At 47.4% G+C, this 12,936-nt stretch overlaps 1 protein-coding gene across 1 annotated transcript in view; it reads right to left on the bottom strand.

Annotated features, from left to right (window-relative positions):
• Foxp3 (forkhead box P3) overlaps positions 1–12,936 on the bottom strand; it is a 17,290-nt gene extending 4,354 nt beyond the window's left edge. Inside the window, exons 1-9 of the mRNA XM_036175104.1 lie at positions 12,902–12,936; positions 12,301–12,736; positions 3,945–4,169; positions 3,354–3,458; positions 3,118–3,256; positions 2,647–2,734; positions 2,462–2,566; positions 1,598–1,685; positions 1,402–1,482 (exon numbers count right to left, since the gene is read on the bottom strand). Of these exons, the coding sequence (XP_036030997.1) occupies positions 1,402–1,482; positions 1,598–1,685; positions 2,462–2,566; positions 2,647–2,734; positions 3,118–3,256; positions 3,354–3,458; positions 3,945–4,148 (810 nt within the window). The 5' untranslated portion in view covers positions 4,149–4,169; positions 12,301–12,736; positions 12,902–12,936. The remainder of the gene's footprint in view (positions 1–1,401; positions 1,483–1,597; positions 1,686–2,461; positions 2,567–2,646; positions 2,735–3,117; positions 3,257–3,353; positions 3,459–3,944; positions 4,170–12,300; positions 12,737–12,901) is intronic.

Raw genomic sequence — 12,936 nt, 5'->3', positions numbered from 1 at the left:
TTTTGTTTTGTTTTGTTTTTCAAGACAAGGTTTCTATGTAACAGCACTGGCTGTCCTGGATCTCGCTCATGTAGACCAGGCTGGCCTCGAACTCACAGAGATCCACTTGCCTCTGCCTCCTGAGTGCTGGGATTAAAGGCGTGTGCCACCACCATCTGGCTATTTGTATTTTTTTTTAACTTTTTTTTCGAGACAGGGTTTCTCTGTGTAGCTTTGGAGCCTGTCCTGGATCTCGCTCTGTAGACCAGGCTGGCCTCGAACTCACAGAGATCCGCCTGGCTCTGCCTCCCGAGTGCTGGGATTAAAGGCGTGTGCCACCACCATCTGGCTATTTGTATTTTTTTTTAACTTTTTTTTCGAGACAGGGTTTCTCTGTGTAGCTTTGGAGCCTGTCCTGGATCTCGCTCTGTAGACCAGGCTGGCCTCGAACTCACAGAGATCCGCCTGGCTCTGCCTCCCGAGTGCTGGGATTAAAGGCGTGCGCCACCACCGCCTGGCATTTTTAAACTTTTATTCTTCTCTCACCCATAGTTTCCCCTCCCTCCACTCCTCCCAGATCCTCCCTCCACACCTGCTCTCTCCCAGATCAACACCTCCTCTGTTTCTGATAAAATAAGATAAAATAAGACTGGACACAAACCCTTATATCATGGCTGGATGTGGCAACTCAGTTTTTGTTTGTTTGTTTGTTTGTTTGTTTTTGTTTTTAGAGACAAGGTCTTTCCGTGTTGGTCAGAATGGTTTTGAATTCAAGAGGTCAAGCGATCCTCCTTTAAGTGGCTAGAAGTATAAGTGCATAGCATGTGTCTAGTGAGGTCAGTGCTTTTGAGAAGGGCACCACCCTCTTGCCAATTGCAGGCTGTGGCAGAACTCCACAAAGTAGCTGTGGAGCATCTTGATTAGATACAGGAGTGAGCGTGCTATGAAACCATAGATGCTGAGGCTGGGGGTGAGCAGGGGCTGAACTGGGATCCCCTAGCATCCACCTGTGAATTTGAGAGACTCCACTGAGTCTTCCTGACTTCAGTTGTCTTCATTTGGTCATTCGGATGACAGTGGTAGTATGAGACTTGAGTAAGTTCACATGGGCAAAGGGCCTGGGACTGGGTGTGTGAAATGTATGCTCGCACAGGACCGACCCTACAGTGGGCAATGTTCTCAGGTTGTTGTCTTTTTCTAGTGCACCCTCTGAGTCTGCCACTGGTGCATTGAGGTTACTGTCTGCCTTCTCTATGTGGCTATTTACTGTTGCTTTGGGGCCACAAGGTCAGACGGTGTGTAAGCATATTAAAGAGGTGGAAATGGCCTGTACAGACCAGGGCCTGTGTGTGAGAAGAGGTCACTTGGTCTCTCTTGCCCCTAGACAGTAAAGTCTTCTGTATCTGGACTTGGGGTACTCACCATAGCTGGAGCCTTTGACAGTGCCATCTTCCCGGCCAGGTGGGCCTGCATAGCACCCAGCTTCTCCTTTTCCAGCTCCAGCTGTGGGGATGTACACCAAAGTGAGCTCTCCCCTTGGTCTTTCTTAGCCACACGTTTGACTGCACTAAGGTCCCCCCCCCCTTCTTTGCCCTCAGCCACACCCTGCAGGCATTACCTGCTGTTCCAGAGACTGTACCACTTCTCTCTGCAGGAGGCACTGCGCCTTGCCCTTCTCATCCAGGAGGTGATCTGCTTGGCAGTGCCTGAGCAAGGAGAAGATTCCATGTAGCTGACCATGCTGGCTCAGGCCTCCTGGCTTGGTGTTCCATTTAGGGACAGCCAAGACCCTTTGGGAGATTTCTCCTTACAGTCAGTTTCTCTACACTCAACCAGACCCCCGTCTCTCTCTCCCATCAGGACTGCCTTAAACACACACTCTTCAGCAACTGCTGGCTTCCAGGCCTGAGCTATTAGAAAGAGGGAGAACAGGACTTGAGGTGGTGGGCACAGCCTATGCAAAGGCCTGGCCATGCAGGACATGTATCATTGCCAAGAGTTAGGCATGATTAGTGAAACACAGAAGGTGAAGGGAGCAGATAGAAAGCCGAGGGGAAAGAGCTGCAGTCATCTAGAGGAGCAGAAATCTGAGGAGCAGAAATGTGTGTTGTGTGAGGGAAAGCGGGATAAAAGCAGTTGGGAGTGTGGGTTCTGGAGCCTGGCTGCCTGGGTTCATGGTCAACAGTCACGCCTGTGTGTGCTTAACTGACACTTAATTCTGTTTGGCCTTAGTTCCTTTGTGTATAAAATGGAACTAAGATAACTATCAGCATATACCTTTATTATTATGTCTCATCATAGAAGTGAGACAACCTGGACCTAGAAAAGTCCAGTAACTTGCCCACGATCACAGACCAGGGAGGGATGAGGTCTCAGTCTTTACTCCTTTCTTCTTATCCATCAAAAGGATTCTGAGTTGAGGTGTGCAGTCCAGACCTCTGTTCAGACACCAGAACCCCATGAGTAGAGTCAGGATACTCACTTAAGAAACTCTTCTGGTTCCTCGAAGACCTTCTCACAACCAGGCCACTTACAGACTCCGTTTGCCAACAGTGGGTAGGATCCTTGCGGTGCAGCCAAAAGGTTGCTAGGTTGGGGGTGAGAATCCAGGATATGAGCAGAGGGGTGGGCAGAGAGAATGGGTTCTTCCCAACACTGGCAACTTACTTATCTTTCCTGGGTGTCCCTGAGCGTGGGAAGGTGCAGAGTAGAGCTGGCTCCCTGGACACCCATTCCAGACTGGCTACATTGATCCCTGTGGGTAGAGACCATATACTTCTGGAGCTGCAAGCCAGGCTCTGCAGCTTGTCCCAGAAGGCTTCTATGTTCCCTGAATCTTGAAGATTCTGACTCCTAGGACACTGCTGTTTGCACAGAGCAGGGGTTCTGACAGGGCAGCCTAAAGACACCCATTGGTAAATAATGACATTTTGACTAATGGCAGTGATTTATGATTTTTGACATTCTATGTCTTCAAGGTTCTAAGCCTGAGGGTTTTTGGAAGTTGGAATGTTCATGACTCTTAAGACCCCTCTAGACCTCTATAGGGCTGCAATTCAGAAAAAGTTTACATTGTGTATGAAGATCTGAGGACTTGGAGATTCTGTGAAGCCATAGGGAGAAAGCTGAGGTGTTTACCAGGTGGCAGGCCAGGCCGGGCCTTGAGGGAGAAGACCCCAGTGGCAGCAGAAGGTGGTGGGAGGCTGATCATGGCCGGGTTGTCCAGTGGGCGCACTTGCAGCACAGGGGTCTGGGCATGGGCATCCACAGTGGAGAGCTGAGGAACAGACATGGGCCATGGCTCAGCCTGGCTCGGACTCTGCCTCATGGTTGTCCTGTTTGCTCCCTCGTCCCAGCCTGTTCAGATTCCATACCTGATGCATGAAGTGTGGTCTATCCTGGAGAAGTGCCTGCAGGTGGGGTGAGGGACCTAGTCGGGCCCCAGAGGGTGCCACCATGACCAGGGGTACTGTCGGCAGCTGGAAGGAGAGGCAGATACCATGAGATGCTAGCCTCATTGTCACAGTTCTGTGTCTTATTCATCAGCTTTTCACTAAAGTTCCACGTGGTAGGAACTATTAACATAGCCAGTTCACATGGACTCTGAGGCTCATGGAGACATGACTCACCAATATCAAACAGTTGTTACAAGAGGTAGAGTTGGTCCCAACACTGTCACCTTACCTTTCTGGGCTCCAGCCATCTCCTCTTGTCACAGTGAGACTATAAGGTCTCCTTTTGGGACAAGGATTGGGAGGGTGGGGGAAGCCTCGAATCTGAGGCCTGGAGAGTGGGGATTTTCTTGGCCCTGCAACATCTGCATAAGTCATAGACTTGCCTGGGACCCATAAACCACTTCCTGTGCCCCAGCCAGCCCCCCTCCTGCCATATGCCACAGTAAAGGTCGGCACCTATAGGCCCAGGTACCCCACCCTGCTTGCCCCATTCTGGGCCCTGGGCCTCACCTGCAGCTGTGATGGTGGCAAGGGGTTCAAGGAAGAAGTGTGAGCCCCACCTCGCAGGTCCCGGCCTTGGAAGGTTCCCCCAGGACCCCTGGTGGCTAGGAGCTCTGAGGCCTTGGGTGCAGTCTTCCAGCTTGGCAAGACTCCTGGGGAGGGACCAAGGGCCAAGGAAGGGGCCACGGGCTTGGCTGGCCTGGGGTTGGGCATTGGGTTCTTGTCAGAGGCAGGCTGCAGGGACGACAGTGGAATGGAGTCACATACGTTCCATGGGTGGTGTAAGATGGTCATCCAATTGAACCATACAGATAACCTCTGGTCAGAGCAGATATTGACTAGGGCATGCCCCAAAGGGCCCCATAACTATACCCTAGCCCTTGTCTGTCTTACACACATACACCCTACCCTGATATATGTATGTATGTGTGTGTGTGTGTGTGTGTGTGTGTATATAATATGTATATAACACATATATGTATATCCCCCACATGTACATGTCCAGCACCTGACTTGTCTGCATTCACCACACAGCCCTGTTGTGAATGTGGGGCAATGGGGAGTTAGTTGGTGGAGCCTCAGCCTTCTGGTACCCCCTGCATTCTGTACAGGTTGCAATCTTTGCTGATTCTTCTGGGGCTTGTCTTAGACTCTGTTCTCATTATTTGATTCCAGTGACTTGGGCATGAGCTCAAAAGATTCAGCTGGATGCTATGCGAGGGAAGATTCCAGCGAACTAGTAGTACTAGTGAGAAGTCTACTGCAGTAGTTTAGGCAGGTGATGCTGCTGCTACCAACCTGGATAATGGCAGAGGAGCTGGTAAGAAATGGCTGGATACTAAGTCCCCTTAGAAGACAGAGTCGGGAAAAATTGCTGGGAGCTTGGATGTAGGAGATGAGAGAAAGGGTCAAGATGACCCTTTGGCAGAAGCAGCTATGACAAAGTGGGCATTACCAGAGATGGAGGATGGAGGAGCAGAGTTTGCAGTGATGACAGCAGGCAGCTGTGGCTAGACGCAAAAGTAGCATTAGATGCCTGGAGAGACATGCGGGTAGGTAACTGAATTCAAGACTGCAGAGCTGAGGGCCACAGTGGGGGTTAGTCTTCTCTGGGCTTTTGTCCTGCATGGTGTTAGCATGGCAGGTGGCCGGAAAAAAGAGGGATAGGATTTCTTGATCTAGGGCTTTGGGAGCTCCCCAAATTAGCCTCACCCCTACTTGCCCCAATCTCTGCTCCTCAAGCTTGGAATTCCTACACCATATCCTCTTCCCCTAGCCATACCACAGTTCCCTTGTGGTTGCCACTCTAACCTGCAGTTACAGATGGTGCTTTACTCTGCTGTAGTCATAGTCTGAAAACTGTCAGTGGTGACCCAGGCCTCTCTGCTGAGCCCCAGTACCTTATAGCCCCTGAGAGGCATGGCTTTTTTTCCCCAGGATATTACAGTTCTAGTCAGAGAGGCAATCAGATCTTGAAGTGACTATATATTTCTATCCCCCTTTTAAATTAAAGGGGTACCCAGGTTCATAATTCTATAGTTTTTCTATAGCCTGGCACCGCCTTTCTTTTTTTGGACAGGGGCTCATTTAGCCTGGGCTGGCCTGGAACTCATTACACAGCTGTGTTGTTCTTGAGCTGTTAGCTTCTGCTTTCTGAGTGCTGGGATTACAAGGCACCATTCCAGGCCAATGTCTCCACATCTTTCTCGAGGAAGTATGTATCTGTGTCTACAGTTCATAAAATCCCTGCTCCATGTCTATGTCATTCTCTATTCTACTGAAAACAGCCAAGGGAGCACACAAGTGTCCTGGAAGGCGATTTCTTCTTTGCTATCATGTCATGGGGATTGTCAGAACTGTGGCCCTGAGAGAGATTGGTGTGAGTTTAATACGTAGGTATTAAAACTGTAGTATCTCAGGGGTTAAAACATTAGCGTGAAAACCAGGGGTCTGGGTCCTTGGAGGCTGTAATGAGATGAGGAAGTGAAAGACTGAATGAAGGCAGGCAGCCATGAAGTAATGCTTCTCCAAGGCAAAGGACAGCAAGGAAAATAACCAGAAACTAGGAGAAGGCCAGGGAGGGGTTATAAAAGGAGCCAACCCTGCTGACATCTTGATCTTGGTCTTCTAGCCTCCAGAACTGTGACACGATAAACTATGCTGTATAAGTCACCCAGTTTGTGATACTTCATTACAGCAGTCCAAGCAAACACGTATCAAGTTTGGTGAGTAGAATTTTCCACCATAATGGCTTAGCCCTCATGGGCGGACCATGGTCACTTTTGAAGCAGTCTAGATATTTGGCCAGAACTTATAAGAAATCTCCTCCCTAAATACATCTGGAACTGGTCTGACTCTGGGAAGCATCAGTACATTCTAAGAAAGGGGACCCAAATTGGATATGGTCTGTCTAGTGGTAGTAGGGACCTAGAGAGCTGGGCTGGCCAGCCAGCTTCCTGCACTGTCTGTTGGGGCGTCCCTTTTTGACTATTTCTCAGAAGCTGTATGGAGGTTGTTTCTGGGACACAGAATATGTTTTCCTATCGGGGTCTACATCTGGGCCCTGTTGTCACAACCCCAACTTGGCCAGATTTTTCTGCCATTGACGTCATGGCGGCCGGATGTACCGGGCTTCATCGGCAACAAAGAGGAAGAGAAGGGGGCAGACAACCCACCCCACAGGTTTCGTTCCGAGAACTGCCTGGTCCATCCCATAGCCGGATAGGCCCAGGTAGGGTGACGTGGGTGCTAGCGGATGTGGTAGGTGACGTCCATCTGGCCACCATGCAAACCCCAAGTTCTGTAGACCCTGTATTTCTTGGATGTCAGAGAGGCCCAAGGTTGGATGCTTGGTGAGTGTTAGGCAGGCCTCATGGATATTGGGACCTCCTGTTGGGTCTTCAAATGGTATAGTAACCGAAACTTAGAACTATAAGATCTCATTTCTTAGAGCCAATGGATTTCAGTATCTCAGGAATACAAACTTTGTAGGGTGCATGGATTCACCTTCTCACTGTGTGAGATCACTGTGTGAGATCACTGTGTGATCCTTCTCACTGTGTGGATCACTGTCCCAGAGTCCAAAGAAATGGGAACCACCTAAAGGCTAGGAAGCCCAAAAGTCTATAAGGCCTCTTGCTGGGCCCGGAGTGTCAGCAAGTTCTCCTCAGCTTCCTCCCCGAGCTCCCTAAAGGCAGAGAATTGGAAGGACCCTATTCTGTCCTGATCTGTAGGACAGGCTTTGCCCTCCTTTCTAATTTGGGACAGTAACAGGGGCCATCTGCCAAAGTTAGTACATATAAAATGCTAAGCAAAATGTCTCACTGATAAATGGACACTTACATATGGCTCCAGCCCTCCTATCCTGGGACAACATTCCCCAAATCATAACATTCAAGAGAAAGACATTTGGCCTAGGACTCATGGAAAGAGCACACCACCAGGCTCTTAGGAAAGACCTCAGAATAGTGATCTCCAGGAATCCAGCACCAACTCTGAGGATACATTCTGACTGATACCCCGCCATCATTACTATTCTCTGGTCAGTTAGGGCTTCCGACTCATGGGGCCCAGAGTCTTACCCAGGCCAGAGTTTCTGAGGCTTGGCCTCATTACATGATTAAGGACCATCCTGCTGAAATCTGGATCCAATTTGTGAGAAGGCAGAAGGGGCTGACACTTCAGGTCTCCTGGGTACTGTGGGGTAAACTGAGGCCATAATGGGGGATGGTCAGAGGCGAGGTCCCACTGAGAATTCTGAGATCTGATCTTGGGTTTAAATGACACAACATCTCTGTGAGGCCTGGAAAGAGTTTGGGGTGGAGGAAGGCCAGGGTCTTTCTGTCCTGTCATCCATCCATCCATCCATCCATCCATCCATCCATCCATCCATCCATCATGTGTGTTTGTGTGTGCGCCCATATGTGTATTGAATAAAGACATGGGGAAACAGACATGGGAGAAGAGATACAGTTGGAGAGAGAGATAGAGATAGAGAGTGAGGGACATGAGATGGAACAGAAATAGATCACAGAGACATGAGAGCTCTTTAGAGAAACAGTGACAGAGAAATAATGAGAAAAAGAGTGAAAAACAGAGAGAGAGAGAGAGAGAGAGAGAGAGAGAGAATTGACTCAAATAATCACTGGCCTCTGGCTGGAGGACTAATTGCCACTAGGTGCCAGAGACATCCATGGCTGGTATTGAATTGTTTTGCAAAGCAACATCAGAAAAGCAGTATTGGTCTTGTACAAGAACAACCACTAAGGACTAGAGCAGAGTAGAAAGCTTTGGCCATAGACTTACTTATGCATAGAGAAAATGGGATTTGTGATGAATGCAATGTTTCAACATGAGGAATCGTGCAGGCTAGATTAACAAATGCTTCTGAGACAGGAGAAAATCAAGTGACCGGATAGAATGATTAGTCCACTTTCCTACAAGTACCTCTCTGCCCTCCTGAAATGTCTCCAGCATTACAGGCTCTAGAATAATTCCCAGATCCCCCGAAGACATGCATTTTAATGCCTGTCATTGTGTGTTCAGCCTTGTGCTAAGCACCTAGCATGATTAATAGATCCAATCCCCAGAAAGAGCCTTTGAGGTAGGTACTAGTATAACCATCATAGTACATACGAGGAAATGGAGGGACAGAGAGGTTAAGTGATGGTTAAAATTCACATAGATGACTTGAGGTGAGGCTAGGTTGTTCCAGACAGTCTGGCTCCAGTACCCACACTTTTGACCTCTGTAGTAAGTGGAAAAAATGAAGCCATAAAGGAGACTGGAAGCCAATATGGGGTGAACAATTATCTCATTTTCAAGTGGCAAAATACTTTTAAAGCACAAAGCCATAGACAGAAGCCACATAAGAAAAGAGTAGTCTGAACACATAAAACACATGTGCATTACAAAGCACAAAAAGTATTTAAAAAAAGCAAATGACAGTCAGGTATAGTGACGTGTACCTTTAGTCCCAGCACTTGTGAGGCAGAGGCAGATGGCTGGATCTCTGTGAATGTGAGGTCAGCCTGGTCTACACAGTGAGTTCTCTAGGCCAGCCAGGGCTATACAGTGAGACCCTATCTCAAAACAAAAACAATAGAAAAGCACACAAATGGAGCTGGAGAGATGGCTCACTGGTTAAGAGCACTGGTTGCTCTTCCCAAGGAGGTGGCTTCAATTCCCAGCATCCATGTGGCAACTCACAAATATCTGTAACTCTAGTCCCATGGGATCCCACACCCTCCTCTGACCTCTATGGGCACCAGACACGCATATGGTGCACATGCAGGCAAACATGCATACTCATAAAATAAGTAAATAGATAAAATTAAAACACACATATTTGGGTTGGGGATTTAGCATAAGGCCCTGAATTCAATCCTTAGCTTAAAAACAAAAACAAAAACAAAACAAAAACAAAAAACACATATTCACAACTGATGAACTTGGGGCAAATGTTTGCCATATACATATTGCCAATAAAAAGTTATTATCCTTTCCAAATTAAGATCTGTAGAAAACAAAACTTTGGGTACTCCATTAGGATTAAGAACATGATCATACAACTCTTGTTCACAAAGCACAAATGGCCTATAGTCATTCAAAGTCATCAAAGAATGCAAAATTTGACAATGTAACTTTTTCTTATGATGGATTAAAAATGGTACTACCCACCTAAGATTCTAAGATTAGCTTGAACAGAAACAACATAAAACAAGACAGCATTTTGGAAAAGCAATTTGCAGAGAAAACAAAAAACAATCCTTAAAAACGTATACTCCTTCCTCCCCAGCTACTCCATTTTCAGGGTCCAAGGAGTCAGTCGTGACTTTTTGTAATTAGAAGAAACCTGACTATCCAACCATCAGCACTTAATTCAGGCAATTCAGAGTGTGGTATGAGGACAGTCATGGCAGACATAAAAGATCACGTGTTCATTATTTTTAGTATGCTACAAAGATGGTGTTGATTGAATAAAGCAGGAACAAACCCCCAAAACAGCGTGATTCTAATTTGTTTAAAAATACTAACAGCTAACAGTGAGAAGTTACCATATACCAGATACAGTGCCACAGGACTAAGCCTAAAGAGACTAGCTCACCTTCATCCTGAACTGCCTGTTCTCCGTGGACATGGACTCTGGTCACACTCACACAGTCCTTTGCTAAACCATGGTTGACTACGCTGTGAAGTGCCTTTCAAGAGCGTGTCCTCTTATGTGACAGCAGAAGCTCAATTAAATGCTAAGACTGACCTGATGCTCACAACCCTCCTCCCCCTAGGACCAACAAAACTGATACCCATTTTTGGAAAACGGAGCTCTCTAGTCATTATTAGCAAGGGCCAGTGGTGGTCCAGTCTCTGTGCCGGACACTGGGTGGAGAAGCAGGTGGAGGAAGGTGAGCCCAGAGAGTCAGAGAGGTGGAGGAAAGCAATGGGACACAGGTGGTCAGGATGGAAGAGACAGAGAGGAATCTAGTCAGAGCCTTGAAAAGACATGAACATCGAGTGGCCATTCACGGGAGAAAGACAGAGACAGACAAAGAAACAGAGTGAGACAGGAAAAGAAGTGGGGGGCATCAAGAGGAAAGAAATGAGATTCAGTTCAAGTGCCCAGATCCAGCTGGACAAGATGTTGAGTGGCCCAGAGCTCTGGCATTCATAGAGACTAGCAGTTGATTGACATTTAAAAAACACTGTCCATCTGTGCATCAACCCATCAATTAGCTTCTTTTTGTCCCAGTTTAAGGACTGACTGCTCCACCTATCTGGTACTTAGGATAAGTGATATTAGTTTCACAAGTCCTTACCTGGAGTTGACAGTGGCTGTGTGTTTCCAGCTGGACTGGAGGGCTCCTGACCCGCCCCTCCCCAACTGCTATCTCCCTGACACTTTCTCCAGCAGAGCTGTGTCTGGTGGGGGAGAGCAGGGACACTCACCTTGGTGAAGTGGACTGACAGAGAAGGATCAGCCTGGCTTGTGGGAAACTGCCACATTATCAAAAACAACTTTGCTTTTATACCGAGAAGAAAAACCACGGCGTGGAAGCCGCAGACCTCTCTCTTCTAATAATCCAATTTTTTTTGATGAGTGTGTGTGCTGATAATCACAGGGTGGGGGGGTTCTCATAGTTTTTTTTTTTTTTCTCTCTCTCTCTCTCTCTCGCTTTGTTTATTCTTATGAGACTTAAACGGAAATTTTGAAATTTTGGGTTTTTTCTTTGCCCTTTACAAGTCATCTGAAAATATGATTTCTTCCCCTCACCACAGAGGTAAAAGGTATCAATGAGATAACAGGGCTCCTGAGAAACCACAATTTCTTAAACAAAAGTGTGTAGAGAGTCAGAAAAAAAAGTAAGGGAAAATAAATCACAAAGGCATCCCAAGGCAGGTCGAGCCACGGTTCTGTGCATGGGAGGATGTTTGAGGACCCTTGGCTTGAACAGGAGAAGGAATCTGAAGGCCAACATTTGGATGGGAGACAGCAAAGAAAGACATGGAATAGTGCTCGGTTTCCAGAGGCTTTTCAGGCCTCGCTTTTTCCTTAGGAAGAGTCCATATGATCACCACCATTCCTGTTGCCAGAGGTTGGGAGATCTGGACACCTCTGTAACCTTTCTTTCCATAGAAGGCAAGAGCTATGTAATGCAGTTCATGGAGAAAGAAAGTGGGGTGTACTCCTACCACAAATTCATAGAATCAACGAGTCTCAGAATCACTGGCTCCTAGAATCTGCTGAAGTCTCAGCGTGAAGAGAAAAGGATCTCCACATGCTGTTTATGCCTCAGTGCTCTGACCCAGCAGTCACCCACCTGCTAACAGCCCTAACGGCCCCATACTAATGCATCGAACATCACAACCAAGGGCTAGGGCAAGAAAGGCTCAGCATGCAGCTCAGTGGCAGAGGGCTTGCTTAACAAGCATAAGACTCTCGGTTCCATCCTCAGCACCACCAAAACAAGATTAAGGAAAAAAAAAGTCATACACAGGGCATCCCAGGGTTCCCATCCTGTCAGGAACAATATAACCATAGCCTGATGATTCTGACTCCCGCCCCCAGCCTTTGTGACATCCTTTGTTGAAAAGCCCCAGTTTCACCCAGCATCATTAACACACACCAGTAATCCCAGCACCCAGGAGGCTCAGGCAGAAGGATAAAGAGTTTAATGCTGCCCGGGGCTATATAGCCAAATTCTGTCTCAAAAACCTAAACAACAAAAGGAAAGAAAAGCTACAGTTCCCAAAGGTTTAGGATTCTAAGTCACTGCCATAATTTTGGTAGCCAACATCTATCTAGAAATTTCCGCATTCTAGCCACAGAGCTGAACATTTCTCACAAACAATTGTGTTCAATCCTCACCCTTTGAGCTCCATCTCGTCATTACTGTATTGTATGGGGAAAATGGAGGTGCAACTTGCCCAAGATCACAAAGATGGAAAATAGGGGTCCTTAGCACTGGGCTCTGAAGTACCCCGTTTTCCTGAAGCCAACAGTGTCAGGTTTTAATTTCTAGGATTCGATGACAGGGAAGTTCTGGGATTTGGAGACTCTTCTGGAGCTTGAAGCTTGTGAGCTTTTAAAGTTTTTGTACAAGACTGGCAGTTGCATTTTCTCGCTTTGGCACAGACCTGCTCCTTCCAACCAGTGCTCAACATAGACCAGCCTCTACAGATTTCCCCTGACAAGGCATGGGCAAAGCTTCCAGCTTTTGGTGCCCTGGCACCCCGTAGAGCGCAGAGTTCCAGGTATCCAACTGCATGCTCACTGCAACTTCTTTGCAAGACCGCCTTCAGGCCTGATGAAGAGAAAGTAGAAGTCAGTTTTTATTCACACGATACTAGTCTAGTGGCAAATACCCAGCCCTTTACCGTTTCTATCCTTTGCCCCCTTTTTCTTGTCCCCTATCTTCAAAGCCCCCCCCCCCAAAAAAAAGAGAGTGGCTTTCCTCAACTTAACTCACCTTTCTAGAAAAGACAAGAGTGGAACTGATGGCCT

The sequence above is a fragment of the Onychomys torridus genome, chromosome X (assembly GCF_903995425.1).
Source record: "Onychomys torridus chromosome X, mOncTor1.1, whole genome shotgun sequence".
Lineage (NCBI taxonomy): Eukaryota > Metazoa > Chordata > Mammalia > Rodentia > Cricetidae > Onychomys > Onychomys torridus.
The sequence above is the reverse complement of the archived record's forward strand: the minus strand, read 5'-3'. Positions and strand labels throughout refer to the sequence as shown.